General features: G+C 35.7%; 1 protein-coding gene across 1 annotated transcript; it reads left to right on the top strand.

Annotated features, from left to right (window-relative positions):
- Positions 1-1,817, top strand: LOC110635155 (squalene monooxygenase SE1-like). Its single transcript, XM_058134411.1, has 6 exons — positions 1-213; positions 401-512; positions 641-815; positions 960-1,080; positions 1,259-1,477; positions 1,659-1,817. Exons 1-6 carry the CDS (start codon positions 1-3, stop codon positions 1,815-1,817), a joined length of 999 nt encoding a protein of 332 aa, XP_057990394.1.
- Positions 1,818-23,449: the final 21,632 nt, after the last annotated feature.

Raw genomic sequence — 23,449 nt, forward strand, 5'->3', positions numbered from 1 at the left:
ATGGGAGGAATTCCAGCTTCTGTTTTGGGGTTTGTACTGTTGTATAGATCAAAAGGTGTGAAGAAAACTAATGAATCATGGGAAAATATCGGAGATGAAGTTGTCCAGATCTCAGAACAAGTACTATGCCAGTCGGAGAATGCAACGAATGCTGATATTATTATAGTTGAAGCAGGTGTTGCTGGGTCTGCTCTTGCTTACACTCTTGGTAAGGTGAATTTAATCTTCTCTCTCTACTTTAGATGGCAATGTATAACAAGATAAAAATTCACAAAATTAGCAACCCATCAGGCAGATATTAACATTTAAACCAAGTTTACAGGAAATAATAATAATAATAATAATAATAATAATAATAATAATAATAATAATAATCTCCTTTCCTTCCTTCAATTTGCAGGATGGACGGAGAGTGCATGTAATTGAAAGAGACCTCACTCTGCCTGACAGAATTGCAAGAGAACTTCTGCAACCTGGGGGTTACCTAAAATTAATTGAGTGGGGCCTTGAAGGTGAGTAAGAAATTATTATTATAATATTTTATGGATTGTTGAATCAGTATGAATTCCATCAATCTTTCCATCTTGGTCATCTGTTGTTGAACTTTTGCTCTAATTCTTAACATGGATGCTTGTTGCAGACTGTGTAGAAGAAATTGATGCTGAACAGGTACTTGGATATGCTCTTTACAAAAATGGGAGAAGTACTAAACTATCATATCCCTTGCAAAACTTTGATCAAGATGTGGCTGGAAGAAGATTTCGCAACGGACGTTTCATTCAAAGAATGCGTGAAAGAGCTGCTTCTTTACCTAAGTAATAATCTTCTTTCTCCCAAAGTTACTTCTTTCACTTTGCCATGCCTTTCATGTTCAAAAGTATTGAATTCATGCTACATAATTAGGAACATCATTTTATTACTTTCAACAGCTCATATATGTTCCCTTATTTTCATTGTAGTGTAAGATTGGAGGAAGGGAATGTAACATCCCTACTTGAAGTAGAGGAGACAATCAAGGGTGTGCAGCACAAAACTAAAATTGGTCAAGAACTTACTACTTACGATACTCCACTCACAATAGTGTGCGATGGATGCTTCTAAAATTTGCGACGCTCTCTCTGCAATCCTAAGGTAAAGATAATGTTTCAACTAGGAAACAAAAACTTCTTTCTGAACTTCATTGATAGATTCCTAAATGTGTTGGTGTTTTCTATTTCATGAGTTTTAAGTGAAATTTGGAAACTTTGTGTTTATACAGGTTGATATCCCCTCTTGTTTTGTGGCATTGATCTTAGAGAATTGTGAACTTCCATACCCAAATCACGGACATGTTATTCTGGTAAACCCTTCACCAATCTTGTTCTATCGTATTAGTGGCTCTAAATTTCGATGCTTGGTTGACATACTTGGCCAAAAACTACCTTCCATTTCAAATGGTGAAATGGCCAACTATTTGAAAACTGTGGTGGCTCCCCAGGTATTCAAAGTTCTCTAGGCATGCTAATGCATTTTTTTTTTTTTTTTTTTCATTTTGGCATTGATACATATAGATAATAGTGCTAAGAAGCTCATAAAAATAACTCGATTTATGATGCTTTGAACTTTTTAATATGAAATTTCACATGTATTTGATAAGTCATTTATCTTTGAATCTTTAGGATGATCAAGAGCTTTCATATGTGTTTCAGATTCCCCAAGAGCTACGTGATGCATTTGATTTTGCAATTAACAAAGGAAACATAAGAACAATGCCTAATAGAAGCATGCCTGCTGCTCCTTATCCCACTCCTGGTGCTCTTCTGTTAGGGTACATATGACCATTGTTTTTATAATTTCTAGACTTAAATTATTTAGGATCTAGTTTGGATGAACAATAGGGTATTACTCTTGGCCACTGTAGAAAATTAGAGGAAACTGTATATATATTGATAAGCTTATAGCCAAAAATATTTATACAAGAGGAATGAGAGCTACTGTTACAACAACTCTAGCTAATAATGAGCTGGAAAATATTTACATGATCTGGAAAATATTGAGTATAACAACAGAATCAATAATTACCCAACATAAAACAAATACGTGATCCTCTACATGCCCCCACAAGCCAATGTCGATCGTGGAAGGAGGCGAAGCTTGCTGCGAAGGAATAAGAACTAAACAGTAGGCAGAGGCTTGGTAAAAATATCTCCAATTTGATCAGCAGTGGAAATGAACTTGATTTAAAATTGACCCGTAGCAACTCTCTCACGAACAAAATGGTAATCAAGCTCGATATGTTTTGTTCGAGCATGAAAAATGGGATTGGAAGAAAGATAAATTGCTCCCATATTGTCACACCAAAGGATAGGTGGATGAGGAGTTGAGATTCCAAGTTCTCTGAGTAATGATTGAAGCCATATAACCTCTGTAGTACGATTAGCAATGGATTTATATTCACTCTCTGTGGATGAACGAGAAATCGTAAGCTGTGTCTTAGCAACCCAAGACTCAAGATTAAAACCTAAATACAAAGCATAATTATTCGTAGATCGTCGATCATCATTGCACCCGCCCAATCACTATCAGTAAAATACTGAAGTTGAAAATTTGAATCAGAAGCAAGAAAAAGACCGTGAGAGCTGTTGGAAGCAAGATAACGAAGAAGTCTTTTTACAACTTTCCAGTGAATATTAGTTGGGGCGTGCATGCATTGACATAATTTAGTTACTGCAAAAGAAATGTTCGGACGGGTCATGGTTGCATATTGAAGAGCACCAACTGTTTGCCGAAACTAAGTGCCATCTTCAAGAAGAGTACCATCGGTTTTGTTCAGGTTTGGTTTGACAGTAATGGGAGTACTACAGCTCTTTGCATCCATCATGCCAGTTTGTTCAAGCAAATCAGAAATGTACTTTTGCTGGCTTAAAAGAATTCCTTTAGGAGAGCGAAGAACTTCTATTCCGAGAAAATAAGAGGGAGGACCGAGATCCTTAATTGGAAATTCTCAATACAATGCTTGAATAAATTGTTGAATTGTAGTAGTGGAAGAACCTATAAGAATTATGTCAATCGACATAAACCAAGAGGAAAACTTTAGTAGCACCATTAGCAAATATAAACAAAGAAGTATCTGCTTTGAAGAGGTAAATCCCAAAGTCAAGAAAAAGGAACTCTGTAACGCCCTCACCATAGGTAGTCCGCACATTTTACTGTTCCAACGACTCATGTCTGTTCGGACAGTGAAAAATGTCTGGAACTACACCTAAACTATAGTGAGGAGGCATAAATTGAAGAAATAAATGTTAAGAAAATATGGAAAAAATTTAGAGAATTTATTAATTGGTATAAAATAATAAAAATAACCCAATGAGCACCATGAAGGGCATTTTGGTCATTTTCACCCCTAGAGGTGAATTTTGACCTAAATGTCAAATTAAAATTAGGAAATAAAATAATTAATATAAATTAAATTTATGAATTTGAATTTGGAAAATGAGAAGAGAAAGAAGAAGAAAAGAAAAGAAAAGAAAAGAAAAGGAAAGAAAAGAAAAGAAAAGAAAGGAAATAGATTTATGGGATTTAAAAAAAAAATTAAAGTACAATAATTATAGAATATATATATAAGACACAAGAGACAAAAATTCACCAATTACAAGTCTTTTTCATCTTCCTCTTCTCTCTCTTTGAGCCGACACCATGGAAGCTTTCTCTCCCTCCATTTTCTTCTTTCTCAAAGCTTGATTTCCCAAGCTTTCTCCCCATAAAACCTTAACCTCCCTTTACAAAAATATACTCCCCACACCCTAAGGAAGCTTTAGATACCCATTTGAAGAAGAGAAATTGAAGTTTGCAAGTTGGGTCACAAGGTAAGTGCAAAAATACCACTCCCTCTCTTCTTTAAATCTTGCAAGAATGATGAGATGAGTGAGTATTCCATGAAAATGAAAACAAATAAAAAAAAATTGAAGACCCTAATTTTGGCAGCCATGAATCTTGTGAGGTTTGCTGTTTTTAAATGATGAAAAATAGTTCCATAAGGATATTTGAATAGTTGATATGATAAGAAGTGTAAAAAAGTTGAGTTTGTGTAAATTGGGTGATTGGAATTAGGGTTTATGTATATGATGTGGGGACTTTATGTAAATTCTTGAAATTGAGTTGGTTGAGTTGAGATTGATGCTTATAGAAGTGCCATATATGCTTATTTGGAGTTTGGAAGAAGGAGGAAATTGAAATTGGGAGTGCTTGTTTTCTGCAGGTTTTGGGACTCATGAGTCCAGCATGAGTTTTGAACCATAACTGAAAATATGTAACTCCAATTGGTATGAGGTCAATTGGAGGTGAAACTAGACTCAAAATAGCCCATTTTCTACGAAGAAACTATGCCCAAATTCTGTCCAAAACTTAACCTAAATATTGCCCAAATCCGAATTACCCTGCACCAAACCCAGAAAATGACCAAATGAACAGTCATAAATCTCTCTATACTGGTCCAAATGACCTAAAATTTACATTAATGAAAAGCTTAGACATAGGGCTACACTTTTCATGAGGACCACTTGACCCAATTTTGCCTTTAACTAAATCAAATTGTTAGCACAAGTTGAGTTACTAAAATTGCCAACCTAGAAATTGTCCAAAATACTGTTCCTTTGGTATGCTTGACCAGTTTTGGCAAAAATGCCATAACTTGGTCTCCAAAGATGCAAATTGAGTGAAACTAGTGCCAAAAGTTTTATAAGACATAGCACAACAATTTTTATGTTTTGACCAAGCTCTAGAAACCATTGCATCCTAGGGAAAATATTAGCCAAAGTTAGGAATTGAAATCTAGAAAATGTTAAGTGGAACCCAGAATGCCATTTGATACCCGTGTGTTCATTTGGCTATAACTCCCACTAGGAAATTCCATTTGAGATGTGCCAATATGATCTGGAAACATGATACTTAGGGCTACAATATTGATTTAGACACCTTTGCCAAATTCTAAGTGTAAAGACCCTAAAAAGAGGGACAAACATACTGCCCTAAAGATTGACTATTGCCTTCATAGGATTAAGAGTCCAGGTCAATACATTGACCATAACTCACTATACCAAGCTTGAAAAATTATGAAATTGTATCTGGGAGTCCCTAAGACATAGAGGAACAAATCTTATGAAGGAACCTCCCTTAAATTATGAACTTAAGAACCTCAAAAAGTGACCTGCAGTCACTGTCCTGAACTGAGCCCCTATTGGCACAGGGTACATGAACCCATGTCAGTTAATTGGCCATAAATAATTCCAAAAAATCTGAAAAATTGTGATACAAATTTCTCAATGATCATAAGACATAGGGAAACAATTTTTATGAAGATCACCATGCCTAAAAGTGACTACAACCTGTTCCATTAATTAGGTAAACTTTAAGTCCAAAAGCTGCCTAGTTAAGGAACCAGAATCTGGAAATGAGTCAGTTATGGTTATCTGACCATAACTTGAGTTCTGAAAATCAAATTGACATGATTCAAAAAGGAAAATAAAGATAAAACATAGGGGAACAACTTCCATGAAGGAAATGTAGCCAAATAGTGGCTGTAACCTGATCAATTGGATAGGTAAAAATGAGACACAAAAACTGAAACTAAAGAATGGTCCATGAGATAAATTATCTTATGGTAGGGCATTTAACCCTAACAAGCTATTAAACACTAAACTACTTAAAAGAGGTATGTGGGACCTATTTTCCCACTATAAAGTGATATGAACATTCAAATAAAAATGTAACAAGGCGCGATTGCCCATAGTATATCTAGACTTATTTATTTAGTTTGGATCGATTGGTATACCAATTAGGGACCACAGATAGTAGTACTGCTTACAGAGCAAATCATGAACTGACAATATATGTCTGATATGATTATTCTATAGGCTATATGCCTACCCATTGGCCATTGTGCCTACTTTATTTCTGGCTTTATAAGCCTAACAGCGGGTCTCGTGCCCGACAGCTGGCCTTGTGCCTGACAGACGTATACTGGACAGACATATGGCTGTCTAACCAGTATACACCCGCATCTAGCTTTTATAATTTGTTATAGGTTTCTTGGGCATTGATAATAATTAATTAATATTGAATATGTTAGTAGTATGCCCTAGAGCATATCATTTAGTATGTATCTTGTACATATTTTTATTAATAAAAGGCATTTCCACTTTTCCGTTTACATAATATATTTATGTGTAATAGAAAAGGTCCATTGATATTTTGTTAGAAATATTATTCTTAAGTTGTTAAGAATATGAGTGACAATATTTCTAGCACGAAGTATCATGAATAGGTTCACAATCGAGGATACTTCATAATAAGGACATGACTTATCTAGAAAGATTGTATTCATGTTTGTTCCCAAGTTATTTATATGAGATAGAAATAAGATGGAATGGTGAGTCTCATGCCATATAACAAACATGATAGGCACTTATAAATGATAAGTAGGCCGAACCAGTGACACTTATGACAAGCACATGGAGTTTACTCTTGTCAATGTTTTGTCATAAATCATATCAGTGCATATAATCTTTAGACCTGAGATAGCACAGTTATCTTGTATATAGGTAGTTTGAGTTTGATACTGCTTTCATACTTGTACTGTGTATGGGTATATGGGCATGTGTTGGCTCTTACTAGTTATATATGGAGGTAGGTGTTGATCAAGATGGAATCTGTTCCTCTAAGTAAATAGAGATAAAATCCTATGTTCATTTAATTGTTCTTGATGTTTCAAGTTCCTGGCCAGGACAGATAGATTTATTCGTAAAAGAGTTTCGATGAGAAAATCTTTTAATCAAGAACTGGAATTAAAAGAGAACATAATATTCATAGCAAATGGAGTTTGACATAAACCATGACTCGGCTTGAGTTGGGATTTTGTAGAGAGATTCTAGTGCATGGTAACATATGATTATAGGTTCATTTAAGGTAAACCTTATTACTAATTGGGTGGCCATGGCATGCTATGCTAGGTGTTAACCATGGTCTATGAGGTTCATAAAATGATTTAGAGAAATCATTTATGGTAAGAAAGAGTTCTGATGATATTAAGAGTTGATATCATGTCTCATTGCCAATTAGTGATGAGCCTAGTAAGTCACACACATACACAAGTTATCACCTATTTAAATATGATTTAATTAATTAATTAAAGAGTTTAATTAATTAATTAAATAGGTTTGGTTTGCAATTAAATTGCAAAGTCCCTAGCATGACTTGAAACCAAATCTAGATTATTGGATGTATAGTATAAATTAAATTTATATTTAAAGTGTTTAAATATGAATTTAATTAATGAGAAATTAATTAATAGAGATTAATTAATTAATTTATATTTGATATAAATTAATTAGAAGAAGAAAAATAATTATTTTGGGTTGAGAACTCAAAATTAAGACACAGGGGCATTTTGGTCATTTTGCAGTGTGACACGTGGCACCATGAGATGGTGACACATGGCATAACACATAAGCTTGTCAATTGTTTTTTTTTAATCATGTAAGATGATTAAAATCAAGATTAAATATAGGTTTGACACTTGGCACAATGTGATTGGGTTACTTAAACCTAGAGCTAATCAAAGGGTGACATGTGGCAAGGGTTTAATGTGTTAACCTAGCTATTTAAGTGTTGTTATGAAAAGAAAAAGCAACCAGCAGCCACTCCTCTCCTTTGTCACGCCACTTTGAGGGTTTTCATCTTTTCTTCTTCATCTCTCATCAATTCAAAGAGATTAGCCATCAATCTCTTGAATTAAGAACGCTAGAAATTGTTTCTAGTGTCCTGTTTACATCTCTAATCTCTTAAAAGGCAGAACTTGAATTTCTAATTAATAGAAAAAGCTTTAGAAGCTGTTCAAGGGCTGCCATAGGTGTTCTTGGTGTGGACAAGCTAGAGGGACAACATCTGGTGTCCTGAAGACGAATCTCAAAGCGCAGACATTGCGCAGTGCATCAAGAGGTTAGTGTAATCGTTCTTGATTTAATCTAGGGTTTTAAAATTAATCTGATTAATTTTAAAATCTTAAATGGCAAATACAGATCCAAAAACATATTAAAAGAGTTTTAATATGTTGTTTATCATTGAAATCAAATAGATAAAAATAAATCTTGCATGATGCATGTGACCCTAGGTGAAAATTTTTGAATTCAATGGTATAAACTTGTGTTTTTCACGCTTCCGTTCCTTCAATTGGTATCAGAGCCACTATATTTGCCATTTAGATTGTTGATTATATGATTTAATTGTGTGTTTGATCATGAGATCAAAAGTTCATTGCTGGTTGCAAAGCAAGTTGGCGGCATACTTGAAAAAACACCATCAATGGTGCGCATGGTTTGGCTTCCATGGGTGGTTTAAGGTTTGGCTTTTAATTCTGAAATTGTTGTATGATCTAAGGCCTATTCTTTGACTAATTAAAGTGTTTAATTAGTAGTTTTTATCACACAATTAAATTATGATTCAAATCAGAATTTTAAAAATTGTTTGAATGTGATTCAAATCTGAATTTTAAAAGTTGTTTGAATGTGATTCAAATCTGAATTTTTAAAGTTGTTTGAATCATATTTAAATCTGATTTTTTAAAATTGATTGAATAAAATTCAGATCTGATTTTTTAAAAAATGTTTGAATGTGATTCAAATCTGATTTTTTAAAAAATATTTGAATGTGATTCAAATCTGAATTTTTGAAGTTATTTGAATGTGATTCCAATCTGAATTTTTAAATTTGTTTGAATGAGATTCCAATCTGAATTTTTAAATTTATTTGAATCATATTCAAATCTTGATTTTTAAGTTGAATATGAGATATTCAATTTAATTTAAGTATGTATGTTTTATTTAATTGTTAAATAGTGATATGCATGATGGATGATCATGGACTATAAAAGACCAATGTGATTGGATTTATTTCTTTTATGTTTCTTTGGGATTGTAAATTAATTAATTTATTTTAATTTATTTTGGGCATGTATTATTAAGTTTGTAATAAATTTTGGGTTGTAATTTCATTTATTTAAGTTCTTGTAAATTCGCCTTGGTATGCCAAGGATTACCATGTAATATTGGATTGCAAGAAGTTCAAGGAGGTCAAGAGCATTGGTGGGACCAGTGGGAGGAATTCAAGATCAAGTGTTGATTATGTACTCCTTCAGCAACTCATGTAAAATGAATGAATGAATGAAATGCACCTAGGAATGCCCTGATTCAATTCTTGGTGGCTCAGAATTGAATCCCTTAGAAAGTCCATGATCATACCATATTTATTGCTTATCCATGAATGCATGAGATGTATGGGAATGTATGCTATTATATGATATATGCATGCTAATTGGATAATGTGCAAAGTGAGACCTTAATAGTAATTAGAATGACCATAAAATCTTTCATACAAATGATTAAGTTGGAAATGCTATAATTAAAGTAATTATAACATAGGCCCTCCATTGGGGCAATTATTTTAAGAAATTTTAAATAGTTGCATAAGATGCAATTAATTTAAGAGATTTTCTTAAGAATAATTGTTAAGCATGAGATGTTGTAAATATGTAAATGGTTTAGTGGCCAATATTGGATGTACCTGAGGACATTAAAATTATTTGCATAATTACTGGCTCAATGGGATCAACTTAACTAATGTAAGATAAGTCAATAATGGATGTACCTGAGATTTTGAGCATTAGGGGCTAGGTAAAGGATTGAACCTCACATGAGATGAGATGGGCAAGGAGTTGCTCACTTATAGTTTATTGTAATTCCAATAACGGATGTACCTGAGGATGATCAATAGAATTATAAGAATTCAATCACCCACTAAAAATCTATCCAACTAGGATTTCCGTTTTCTACTTTGGAAGTGTAGGATTCGCTAAGTTAGTGGGAGGATCAATTTGATTAAAAGACCATAATCATTTTGGTTAAGTACATGATACATTTACTAATTAATCTGGTTATTTTCTGCAGTTAATTTTTTGATAAAAATGAGCACAAAATAACCACCACCATCCAATATCCTTGCAAGCACACTTGTTCACAATAGGTTGACAGAACCTAATCTATCTGATTGGCTAAGAAATTTAAAACTTGTCCTGAACCTTGAACATATAGGATATGTTCTAGATTCAAATGTTCCTGGTCCCTTACCTCCAGAGGCCACACAAGAGGAACATGAAACTTTGGACAAGTGGAAGGAGCATAATATGAGAGCTAAGTGTTACATGCTTGCTTCCATGAGTAATGAGTTACAGAAGCAACATGAGAACATGCAGAGTGCGAGTGAGATCCTCCTTCACCTACAAGAGTTGTATGGTGAGCACAGCAGGAATGCTAGGTATGAGATATCTAGACAGCTATTCCGTATGAGGATGTCTGAGGGACAGAATGTTGGGGATCATGTCCACAAGATGATTCGGCTGATTAAGCAGTTGGAACATCTTGACTTCAACATGGATTTCCAACTACAGACGGATTTGATCCTTCAGTCCCTTCCTGAGTCTTTTGGGAATTTTGTGACAAATTTCCATATGAATAAACAGGAATGCACCTTAGCTGGTTTACTCAACATGCTGGTTATTGCCCAAAAGAATATGCCAGGCAATAAAGGAAAAAAGGTAGCTTTGGTTGCATCTTCTTCTACTGGAAAGTCCAACAAGAAGAAGGGCAATAGGAAAAAGAAACCTCAGATTCCTAGTCCTTCCAAGAAAATAACTAAACAGAAAAGGAAGACTAAAGCTGATGGAGGCAAAGGAAAGTGTTTTCACTGCCAAAAGGATGGGCACTGGAAAAGGAATTACCCAGAGTATCTTGCTTCTCTGAAGGACAGGAAGGATACACCTTCGGAAGGTATGTCCATATCTTGTTATTTAGATTCTGATGATACTCATAGTTCATCTACAGCTTGGGTTTTAGATACTGGTGCCACTTCTCACATTTCTAATGATATGCAGGAACTAGCAAACAGTAGCAGCTTGCGTTCTCAAGATATTAGAGTCCGAATTGGCAATGGCTCAACTGTTGAAGCTTTAGCCATAGGATCTAAATCTTTTTACATGTTTGGACATGTTTTGTGTTTGGATAATATTTTATATGTACCTGATGCTTTTAAGAACATCATTTCTATATCTAGTTTGACTAGAAATGGCTATGAATTTCAGTTCACTGATGATGTTTGCAATATTTATTTTGGAAATAAATATGTTGGTTCGGGTTATATGAATCGTCTTTATTATTTGGATAATAATGACAAACACAAATTGAATGCAAGTGATCTAAAAGAATGCAATGCCATGGTGAAAACCAACTCAAGTTCAAAATATATTTGGCACTTAAGGTTATGTCATGTTGCAGAAGATAGGATTGCAAAACTGGAGAAAATGGGGATTCTATCCTCATTGGGCTCTGAGCCTACTCCAACTTGTGAATCTTGCCTTCAGGGTAAAATGACTAGATCACCCTTTGTTGGACAAGGGCTAAGAGCTGAAAATATTTTAGAGCTAATACATAGTGATGTATGTGGTCCATTTAAAGAAATGGCTAGAGGGGGTTTTCATTATTTTATTACCTTTACTGATGATAAATCAAGGTTTGGGTATTTGTATTTGATGAAATACAAACATGAATATTTTGAAAAGTTCAAAGAATTTAAATCTGAAGTAGAAAATCAAACAGGAAAGAATATTAAAGCTCTTCGATCAGATCGTGGAGGTGAATATTTGAGTACTGAATTTGATGAATACTTGAGAGAGCATGGCATTGTTTCTCAGCTGACTCCTCCAGGAACGCCACAGCTGAATGGTGTATCTGAAAGGAGAAATCGTACCCTATTGGATATGGTACGTAGTATGATGAGCTATACTGATATGCCAATCTTCTTTTGGGGATTTGCATTAGAATCAGCTTTGTATATTCTGAATAGGATTCCATCAAAATCAGTTTCTTCCACACCTTATGAGATATGGCATGGATGAAAACCAAGTCTTAAGCATGTTAAGATTTGGGGTTGTCCAGCTTATATCAAAAAGCTGAACACTGATAAATTGGAGACCAGATCAGAAAAAGGTCGATTTGTTGGATATCCAAAAGATAGTTTTGGATATTATTTTTATTTGCCTACTTCACAAAAGGTTGTGATAAGTAGAGATGCCACATTTCTTGAATAACAGTTTGTTCAAGAAGGCGGCAAAGGAAGGCAAATAGAGTTAGAATTGGAGAATTCTGACCAACCAACAGATCAGATGGATATAGATCCATCTAGTCAACCAATACCCGTTGATGAAACATCTACAGCTGTTCCTCGTAGAACAACCAGGGTATCTCATCCACCAGTGAGATATGGTTTTCTTCATAAAGAAGAACAAGAGTTGTCTACTCATGAAGAAGTAGATCATGGAGATGATCCACTTACCTATGAAGAAGCTATATCAGATATAGACTCTTCAAAATGGATTGATGCTATGAAATCCGAGATTGATTCCATGTATAAGAATCAAGTTTGGGATCTTGTTGACCCACCTGAAGGTATTATACCTATAGGGAACAAATGGGTTTTCAAGAAGAAAATTGGTTCTGATGGAAAGGTAGAGACCTATAAGGCAAGGCTAGTAGCGAAAGGGTTTCGCCAAAGGCAAGGAATCGACTATGAGGAGACTTTCTCACCTGTTGCCATGCTTAAATCAATTAGGATTTTATTAGCAATAGCTGCGTACTATGATTATGAGATTTGGCAGATGGATGTCAAAACAGCTTTTCTCAATGGATACATTGAAGAAAACATTTTCATGGAACAACCTAAGGGATTTGAATCCCAAGATGGTTCCAAGGTTTGCAAGCTAAAGCGATCCATTTATGGGTTGAAACAAGCTTCGAGGAGTTGGAACATCCATTTTGATGAAGCCATTAAATCCTTTGGTTTTATCAAAAATGAGGATGAGCCATGTGTATATAAGAAGGTTAGTGACAGTGCTATCACTTTCCTTGTCTTATATGTGGATGACATACTATTGATGGGTAATGACACAGGTATGTTGATGACTATAAAGGTATGGTTGTCAAATACATTCTCCATGAAAGACTTAGGGGAGGCAACCTATATTCTTGGGATTCGCATCTATAGAGATAGAGCGAAAAGAATAATTGGTTTATCCCAAAGTCTATACTTGGAAAAGGTGTTAAAGAGGTTTAACATGCTTGATTCCAAGAGAGGATTATTACCAGTGAGACATGGTATCCACCTTTCTAAAGAGATGTCTCCAAAGACACCTGAAGAAAGAGATAAGATGGCCAGGATTCCATATGCTTCGGCTATTGGAAGTTTAATGTATGCAATGTTGTGTACTAGGCCAGATATCGCATATGCTGTTAGTTTGACTAGCAGGTATCAATCCAATCCAGGTTTGGAACACTGGATAGCTGTCAAGAATATTCTTAAGTACTTGAGAAGAACTAAGGATTTATTCTTGATTTATGGAGGTGGAGACTTGCAATTGGATGGTTATCTCGATTCGATTTCCAATCGATATTGATGATAGAAAGTCTACCTCTGGATATGTGTTCATTTGTAATGGAGGTGCGATCGGTTGGAAGAGTTCCAACAGAGCACGATTGCAGATTCCACTACGAGGTCGAGTATATTCTCGCATCAGATGCTGCAAAGGAAGCTGTTTGGATAAAGAAGTTCGTAACAGAACTTACAGTAGTTCCTTCCATTGAGTCAGCAGTACCATTACACTGTGACAACAATGGAGCAGTCATACAGGCTAAGGAACTAAGGTCTCACCCAAAATCCAAACACATAGAAAGGCACTACCACATTATCAGAGATATAGTTGGGCAAGGCGATGTAGCCATGCAGAAAATAGCATCAGCTGAAAATCCAGCTGATCCATTCACTAAGCCTATGTCACAGACTCAGTTAGACCGACATCTTGAGAAGATAGGTCTAAGATATTGTAATGAATGGCTCTAGTGCTAGTGGGAGATTGTTAGTAGTATGCCCTAGAGCATATCATTTAGTATGTATCTTGTACATATTTTTATTAATAAAAGGCATTTCCACTTTTCCGTTTACATAATATATTTATATGTAATAGAAAAGGTCCATTGATATTTTGTTAGAAATATTATTCTTAAGTTGTTAAGAATATGAGTGACAATATTTCTAGCACGAAGTATCATGAATAGGTTCACAATCGAGGATACTTCATAATAAGGACATGACTTATCTAGAAAGATTGTATTCTTGTTTGTTCCCAAGTTATTTATATGAGATAGAAATAAGATGGAATGGTGAGTCTCATGCCATATAACAAACATGATAGGCACTTATAAATGATAAGTAGGCCGAACCAGTGACACTTATGACAAGCACATGGAGTTTACTCTTGTCAATGTTTTGTCATAAATCATATCGATGCATATAATCTTTAGACTGAGATAGCACGCTTATCTTGTATATAGGTAGTTTGAGTTTGATCTCGCTTTCATACTTGTACTGTGTATGGGTATATGGGCATGTGTTGGCTCCTACTAGTTATATATGGAGGTAGGTGTTGATCAAGATGGAATCTGTTCCTCTAAGTAAATAGAGATAAAATCCTATGTTCATTTAATTGTTCTTGATGTTTCAAGTTCCTGGCCAGGACAGATAGATTTATTCATAAAAGAGTTTCTGATGAGAAAATCTTTTTAATCAAGGACTGGAATTAAAAGAGAACATAATATTCATAGCAAATGGAGTTTGACATAAACCATGACTCACTTGAGTTGAGATTTTGTAATGAGAGATTCTAGTGCATGGTAACATATGATTATAGGTTCATTTAAGGTAAACCTTATTACTAATTGGGTGGCCATGGCATGCTATGCTAGGTGTTAACCATGGTCTATGAGGTTCATAAAATGATTTAGAGAAATCATTTATGGTAAGAAAGAGTTCTGATGATATTAAGAGTTGATATCATGTCTCATTGCCAATTAGTGATGAGCCTAGTAAGTCACACACATACACAAGTTATCACCTATTTAAATATGATTTAATTAATTAATTAAAGAGTTTAATTAATTAATTAAATAGGTTTGGTTTGCAATTAAATTGCAAAGTCCCTAGCATGACTTGAAACCAAATCTAGATTATTGGATGTATAGTATAAATTAAATTTATATTTAAAGTGTTTAAATATGAATTTAATTAATGAGAAATTAATTAATAGAGATTAATTAATTAATTTATATTTGATATAAATTAATTAGAAGAAGAAAAATAATTATTTTGGGTTGAGAACTCAAAATTAAGACACAGGGGCATTTTGGTCATTTTGCAGTGTGACACGTGGCACCATGAGATGGTGACACATGGCATAACACATAAGCTTGTCAAATGTTTTTTTTTAATCATGTAAGATGATTAAAATCAAGATTAAATATAGGTTTGACACTTGGCACAATGTGATTGGGTCACTTAAACCTAGAGCTAATCAAAGGGTGACATGTGGCAAGGGTTTAATGTGTTAACCTAGCTATTTAAGTGTTGTTATGAAAAGAAAAAGCAACCAGCAGCCACTCCTCTCCTTTGTCACGCCACTTTGAGGGTTTTCATCTTTTCTTCTTCATCTCTCATCAATTCAAAGAGATTAGCCATCAATCTCTTGAATTAAGAACGCTAGAAATTGTTTCTAGTGTCCTGTTTACATCTCTAATCTCTTAAAAGGCAGAACTTGAATTTCTAATTAATAGAAAAAGCTTTAGAAGCTGTTCAAGGGCTGCCATAGGTGTTCTTGGTGTGGACAAGCTAGAGGGACAACATCTGGTGTCCTGAAGACGAATCTCAAAGGCGCAGACACGCTGCAGTGCATCAAGAGGTTAGTGTAATCGTTCTTGATTTAATCTAGGGTTCTAAAATTAATCTGATTAATTTTAAAATCTTAAATGGCAAATACAGATCCAAAAACATATTAAAAGAGTTTTAATATGTTGTTTATCATTGAAATCAAATAGATAAAAATAAATCTTGCATGATGCATGTGACCCTAGGTGAAAATTTTTGAATTCAATGGTATAAACTTGTGTTTTTCACGCTTCCGTTCCTTCAGAATATACAATAAGTAAACATAAAATATCCCAATAATTTTGAATTATTTCCAAAGTGTAATAAAAAATGTAAAAGACCCAGAAATTACGAATTGTAATTATTATTTCAATTGTTAAATTATTGTTATTATAAATTATGCAACACTAAGTATTATGTTTAGCACGTTGGTTTTCCATTGCGTAGGTACTTGAGATCAGCCGCCACCACAGTAGTAGCCACTACAGTAGTGTTTGGACAGAGTTTCGACCAGATCTGCCATTGTCCAGAGTCACCTCACCGGTCTTTTGTATTTTGATAGGGCCCATGTATAGACTAGTATTTTGGTTCATTATGTCTAGTCATGATGTATTTCATTTTGGACTTGTAATTAAACTTTGAGATTGAAATGAAAACTTGTAATTTATTATCTATGAATTTCTATTTGAATGCAATAGATGATACTTCATTTTTAGATCTCATAAATAATTGTAAATGATATGATACACGAGAATATGATATGGAAATGTGTAAAATGAATATGGACATGTTAACAGGTGATTAGTGGAACCCGCCAGATGCTAATAAAACAGGGGAGGCTCTGTCCGGGTCTCCACAGAAATAAGATATAAAAAAAAAAATTTCCACACATAGAATACATGTTTTAAATGACATCAAAAGTTTACAATAGATATGATAAAACAAGATAGGGTGCTTGAGGCCATATAATGAATGGGCCAATTTGCACATATGATTGGGATAAGCAGCATCAACAAAACCACGCGATTAATCCATATAAATATCTACATCTAGATGCCCATGTAAGAAGGCATTTGATGCATCAAGCTGGTGAATAGGTCACTGTTGAGATGTAGCATAGGTAAGAATTGTGCGTATCGTTGGGCTGAAAGTCTCTTGAGATCTAATCCTGATTGTTGGTGATAGATTTGGCAATAAGGCGGGCCTTATATCTGTCGACAGAGCCATCTGGCTTCCTTTTGATGTGAAAAACCCATTTATTCCCTACAACATTAGCATTTGAAGGCTTGGGAACCAAAGACTAATTGTTAGTAGATTCTAAAGTAGCAATTTTAGCACTCATAGCATCTTGCCATTCACGGTAAGGTTTGGCTTGAGAAAAGGTAGCTGGTTCTACTTCAAGATAATTTGGCTTTGGTTTAGTAGGCTTGGAGGCAGAAGAGAGCACAAGAGAATTAGCTTGTCATTTTGCTAAAGTGGTGGAGCAAAGTTGCATAGGATGGGTACGAACAGGTGGAGAAGATCGTGGAAGGACTTGATTGTGTGGTGGAGAATAATTGGAAAGGTCAACAAGAAGATTGAGACCTGGAGGAGAGAAAGGGATAGGATTGGGCTGTTGAGATATCAAATTTGGAATAGAAATGACCAGTGGAGAAGAATGAGGAGTTGTAATTTGAGTAGAAGTGGGACTGTGGAAGTGGGTAGACAAATTAGGAGAATTTGGATTTGGAATTTGATTTGGAATAGAATCTTGGATATGCGTAGGACTAGAAGAAGATATAGGTGGATTTCAAGAATCAGATAAAGAAGAAGGAGAGAGAAAAGGATCAAAATTTGAAAGAAGGGAATTACCTGATTGAGACGAATAAGATTTGGTCCACATTTCAAGCCACGGATGAGAGGGAGAAGGAGGTGGATCTGCGGCATCTGAATGATGAGAAAATAAAAATTGGGTTTCCTTAAAAACAACATGTTTAGCAACGTAAATGCGACCTGTATCCTTATGCAAACACAGATAACTAGAATGATTAGGAGAAAATCCCAAGTATACACAAGGTTTACTTCTAAAAGAAAATTTGTGATGATTGTATGGGCGAAGAAGAGGAAAAATAGTACACCCAAAAACATGCAATTGTGTAAAGTCAAAAAAACTTTGTTGAAGAGTTTCAAAGAAGGACTTTGACCTTGCAAAACTAAACTAAGTAACAAATTAATTGTAAATACTGCGGTTTGAATTGCATAAGACCAATACTTGAAAGGAACATAACTATGAGCAAGAAGCATGAGGCCAGTGTCAACAATGTGGCAAATTTTTCATTCAGTGACACCATTTTGCTCATGAGTATGACGACGAGCAATACTGTGTATAATTCTAGATTTATGAAAATAAGAATGCAATTTCTGATATTCACCACCAAAATCTGACTGAAAAGATTTAATAGAAAGATTAAATTGTTTTTCAACTAGAGATTGGAATTGAAGAAAGCAATTAAACACCTCACTTTTATTTTTTATAAAGTAAATCCAGGTAAACCTGGTGAAATCATCAACAAAAATAAAATACTTAAATCCTAAATTAGACAAAGTAGGACTAGGTCCCCATATATCTGAAAAAACGAGTTCTAAAGGAAATTTGCTATAATGTAAAACAGGTGGAAGAGAACTCTTTGTCATTTTGCGCATACAACACGCTGAACACTTAGACGAAAGAGAATTAGAAGTAGACTCAAGATTGTTCTCTTTAATTATTTTGGTAACCAATTTGGAGTGAGGGTGTCACAATTTACTATGCCAATCATTGAAAGAAAGATGCAGCGCCACCTTGTCCCCCTTCTTCACGTAATTGGGCATGATGTAGAGACCTTGCTTATTTTGTCCCATGAGAAGAGTTTCACTTTTTGCTTGATCCTTAACATAGAAAATATAGGGCCAAAATTCAAAGTAGCAATTATTATCAACACAAAACTTATGAACAGACAATAAATTTTGGGAGATAGAGAGAATATGAAGAAGATTAATTAAGCGAAAAGTTTGAGAAGATTAAGGTAGAAAACTAGTACCAATGTGTGAGATGTCCAAACCTTGACCATTTCCAACACGGATTTGGTCATTACCCGTATAGTCATGAGTAATATTCAAGGCTGCCAAGTCTGGTGTAACATGATAATTGGTTCTTGAGTTAACTAGCCATGGAGAAGAAGGATGTGGTTGAGAAGCTTGCACGAGATTAGCTTGAGCTCCATAGTTATTGCCACCGGGTTCATAGCAGCGACGACAACGGTCAGCCGTATGATTTTTTAAATTACAGATTTGGCAAGGGCCATGGTTGCGGCGAGGTGGGTGATTGGAATTGGAGTTTCGCTGTGCGGTAGTGGTTGTGGAAGATGGATTAGTGAGTTGAGCCTTTTGGGTGAAGTTTGCCACAGGAGGTTCAGAGAAACTCTTAAGGAGAATTTCATGAGCAAGCAAATGACTATGAAGTTCATTAAATGACACAGGTTCTGGCCTTAAATTAAGAGCAGTGATGATGCTATGATACTCACTTCCTATGTTGCGATACACATTGGCATTGAACTCAGCATTGGTCATGGTATGACCAGTAGAAGCTAATTCATCAGATAGAGATTTAGCTCATTGAAGGTATTGAGAAACTGACATATCATTTTTCTTTAGTTCTTGTGATTCGATATGGAGTTGTAGTTGCCTATTGTGTGAAATAGAGCCAAAGCTATTGGCTAGGGTTGACCAAACTTCATAAGAAGATGTCATGCCAATGACATAGGGAAAGACCTCCTCGAATAGAGAAAAGAGAAGCCAGCAAAGAAGCATTTGATCCTTCACAAACCAAGTTTGTTATTCGGGGTTGGGAATGGTTTCATCGGGTTTATTGGGATCAGTTTTGAATTTTGGTGGAGGAGGGTTTGATCTATTAACGAAACTAGTTAGATTTTGATAATTAAGGAGTGGCAAGAATTGAGTTTTCCATGCTAAGTAATTTTTTTTTTGGTAAGTTTGATGGAAAAGGTATGGTGAGAGGTGGTTGAAGTGTAACGCCCTCACCAAAAGTAGTCCGTACATTTTATTATTCTGATGACTAATATCTGTTCGGACAGTTAAAATGTCTGGAACTATACCTAGACTATAGTGAGGAGGCATAAATTGAAGAAATAAATGTTAAGAAAATATAGAAAAAATGTAGAGAAAAAAAAAATTAAAGTTTAGAGAATTTATAAATTGATACAAAAATAATAGAAATAACCCAATATGCACTACTAAGGGCATTTTGATCATTTCACCCCCAAAGGTGAATTTTGACCTAAATGTCAAAATAAAAAAAAAATTAGAGAATAAAATAATTAACATTAATTAAAATTTATGAAATAGATTAGGAAAATGAGAAGAGAAAAGAAAAGAAAAGAAAAGAAAGGAAAAGAAAAGAAAAGAAAAGAAAAGAAAAAGCTTAGGAAAATTAAAAAAAAAAAATTATAAATAGGCACTAGAGGACAAACTCCCACCCACTTCCATCTTCTTCTTCCATTTCTTCTCTCTCTCTTTCCCTCATTTTCTCCATTGTTGTCAAGCTTCCAAGCTTGATTTCCCAAGCTTCTACACACCCAAACCCATAGCCCACTTCACAAAAAATACTCCCCACACCCTAAGGAAGCTATAGACACCCATTGGAAGCAAGAAATTTGAAGTTAGGGAAGCTCAAGTAAGGTTAGTGCACTAATCCCTCTTATTCTCTTTATTAAACATGAAAAGCATGTTTAGCCAAGTATAAATACCATGGAAATAAAAAGAAAATCTTGAGCAAAGAACCCTTGAATTTTTGGCAGCCATGGAACTTGAGGTTTGTTGCTTTTAAGTGATGAAAAATGATTCCATGAGAATGTGTGATGAGTTGAAATGGTTGGGAGTTTGATTGTGTAGTGTTTGTGTAAATTTAAAACTTTGAAAACTAAGGTTTGTGTAAGTGTTGAGGACTTTGTGTAAAATGTTAAAATTGACCTATTGAGTTGAGATTGTTGCTTATAGAAGTGTATTGCATGCAAATTGAAGTAAGGAAGTTGGAGGAATTGAGATATTGGGAGTGTTCAATTTTCTGCAGGTTTGGACTCAATGAGTCCAGTGGGTTTATTGACCCATAACTGAAAATGTGTGACTCCAATTGGTACGAGGCCAATTGGAGGTGAAATTAGACTCAACATAGCCCATTTTCCATGAAGAAACCATGCCCAAATTCTGTCCAAAACTTGACCTAAGTACTACCCAAATCTGGATTACCCGGCACTGAATGTGGCACTTCTTGCTCAGCTATACAATAGAAGGGTAAGGGGCGTCACATTTAGTGGTATCAGAGCAAAGGTTTAGGCGGTCCTAGACCTAAATAGTTAGAAATAGATAGAGTGCATCACATGCATGGGCCTTTAAATAGAGTTGAGGTGACACTAATGCAGATCTGTTTCTTTATCTGTTTTATAGGATCGATGGCATCTGATCCTGCAGAGCATAGACCTCCAGAATCGATAGAGGAGGAAGTAGAGAGTCACGCACCTGCTCCTAGTCGGGGGAGAAGTGGTAGTAGAGCAGAGTCATCTCGAGGTACTGTGAGTAGGGCACAGCAGGCCTTCTATGAACAGATGACACAACTGTTCCGTCAGGTCACCGGAGCCATTCCTCAGCCACAGCCACCTCCACCTCCACAGCCACAGCTGCCACCACCACCACCACCTGTACAGCCACCTCCACCTCCACCCCCACAGCCACAACCTGTACACAAATCTCCACTATAGAGACTGCGGAAGTATGGGGCAGTTGACTTGAGAGGTAAGAGCGATGATGATCCAGTCGCAACAGAGTATTGGCTGGAGAGGACAGAGAGGGTATTGCAGCAGTTGCACTGCACCCCAGAGCAGCAGTTGGAGTGTGCTCTGTCACTGCTACAGGAGGATGCATATAGATGGTGGGTGACAGTATCTAGAGTAGTACAGCCTGCACAGATCACCTGGGAGTTCTTTCTGGCTGAATTCAGAAAGAAATACATCAGTCATGTGTACTTGGAGGCCAGAAGGAGAGAATTCCTGGCACTGAGACAGAGGCAGCTGATAGTTTTCGAATATGAGCGGGAATTCGTGAGACTTAGTGGATATGCATTAGAGCTAATGCCTACAGAGGTTGATAAGTGCAGAAGGTTTGAGGATGGACTGAATGACAACATCAGGTTGATAGTGACATCTCACCACTTCACAGATTTCTCTCTGTTGGTAGCATCAGCCCTTGATGTGGAGAGAGTCAGAAATGAAGAGCAGTCCAGAAAGGATAGGCAACGCAAGAGAGGTCCTGGACAGGGCCAGTTTAGTGCACCAGCTACTAGTAGTAAGAAGCATAAGGGTTCACAGAGCCAGACACAAGGCCAGAGGGGCCAGTCTGGAGTATCTATAGCTAGTTCCCCGGGTACAGTAACAAGAGAATCAATTTCAGTGCTAGAATTTACCCATTGTGGCAGGATACACAGAGGGGAGTGTCAACTGTTGACTGGTGGATGTTTCAGATGTGGGTCTACGGATCATTTCATACGAAGTTGTCCACAGGGGAGTGCTCCCACTGCACTACCACCGAATGAGAGGTCTGCCCCGACAGTGCAAAGGGGTAGAAGACCTGTGAGGCTTGAGATTGCTAGTACATCACAGAGGGCTTCTGAGACTACAGAACGGCCCGAGGTTGGAGTAGCACCCCGTGTGTACGCTATGACTCGAGAGGAGCCAAATCTGGTAGACGTTATTAGAGGTACATTTCCTAATTATAATATCTTTAAGTGTGTATTGATAGACCCTAATTATATTCACCCCTATATATGCATTGTATCTCCTGTTAAAAAGAGGATACCGAAAGATGGGTTAGAAGATAACATTCTTGTCACCAACCCTTTAAACCATAAGGTTATGGTAGATTATCAACCGAAAAGGATCGTATCAAAGATAATAGATGGAAATGAGAAGGAGGCTGTATATGAGATGAAAAAAGATGAGTACAAAACTAGTTGAGGAAAAAAAAAAAAAGAGTTAGTCTATTGGGATTATACCGTGGTGACTATGCAATGCTCTTGATGTTTGTGCTGTAAGCTACAGATTACAGTACCGCCTTGGGACTATTGTGTAGAGCTACGTATTTCCAATAGTAAATCGAGATAAGGATAAGATTGTAGAACTAGGATTAATAAGACAGACTAAAGAAAAAGTAAAGTATTATAACACAAAAAGGCGAAAAGACAAGGAGATAGCGGTCCCTCGATTATTTACACTGTGTAAATTTCGAGGATGAAATTTTATTTAGAGGAGAAAAATTGTATTGCCCTCACCAAAGGTAGTCTGTACATTTTACTGTTCTGACGACTAATATCTGTTCGGACAGTTAAAATGTCTGGAACTATACCTAGACTATAGTGAGGAGGCATAAATTGAAGAAATAAATGTTAAGAAAATATAGGAAAAATGTAGAGAAAAAAAATAAATTAAAGTTTAGAGAATTTATAAATTGATACAAAAATAATAGAAATAACCCAATATGCACTACTAAGGGCATTTTGGTCATTTCACCCCCAAAGGTGAATTTTGAC

This window comes from Hevea brasiliensis, chromosome 14, assembly GCF_030052815.1.
Source record: "Hevea brasiliensis isolate MT/VB/25A 57/8 chromosome 14, ASM3005281v1, whole genome shotgun sequence".
NCBI lineage: Eukaryota > Viridiplantae > Streptophyta > Magnoliopsida > Malpighiales > Euphorbiaceae > Hevea > Hevea brasiliensis.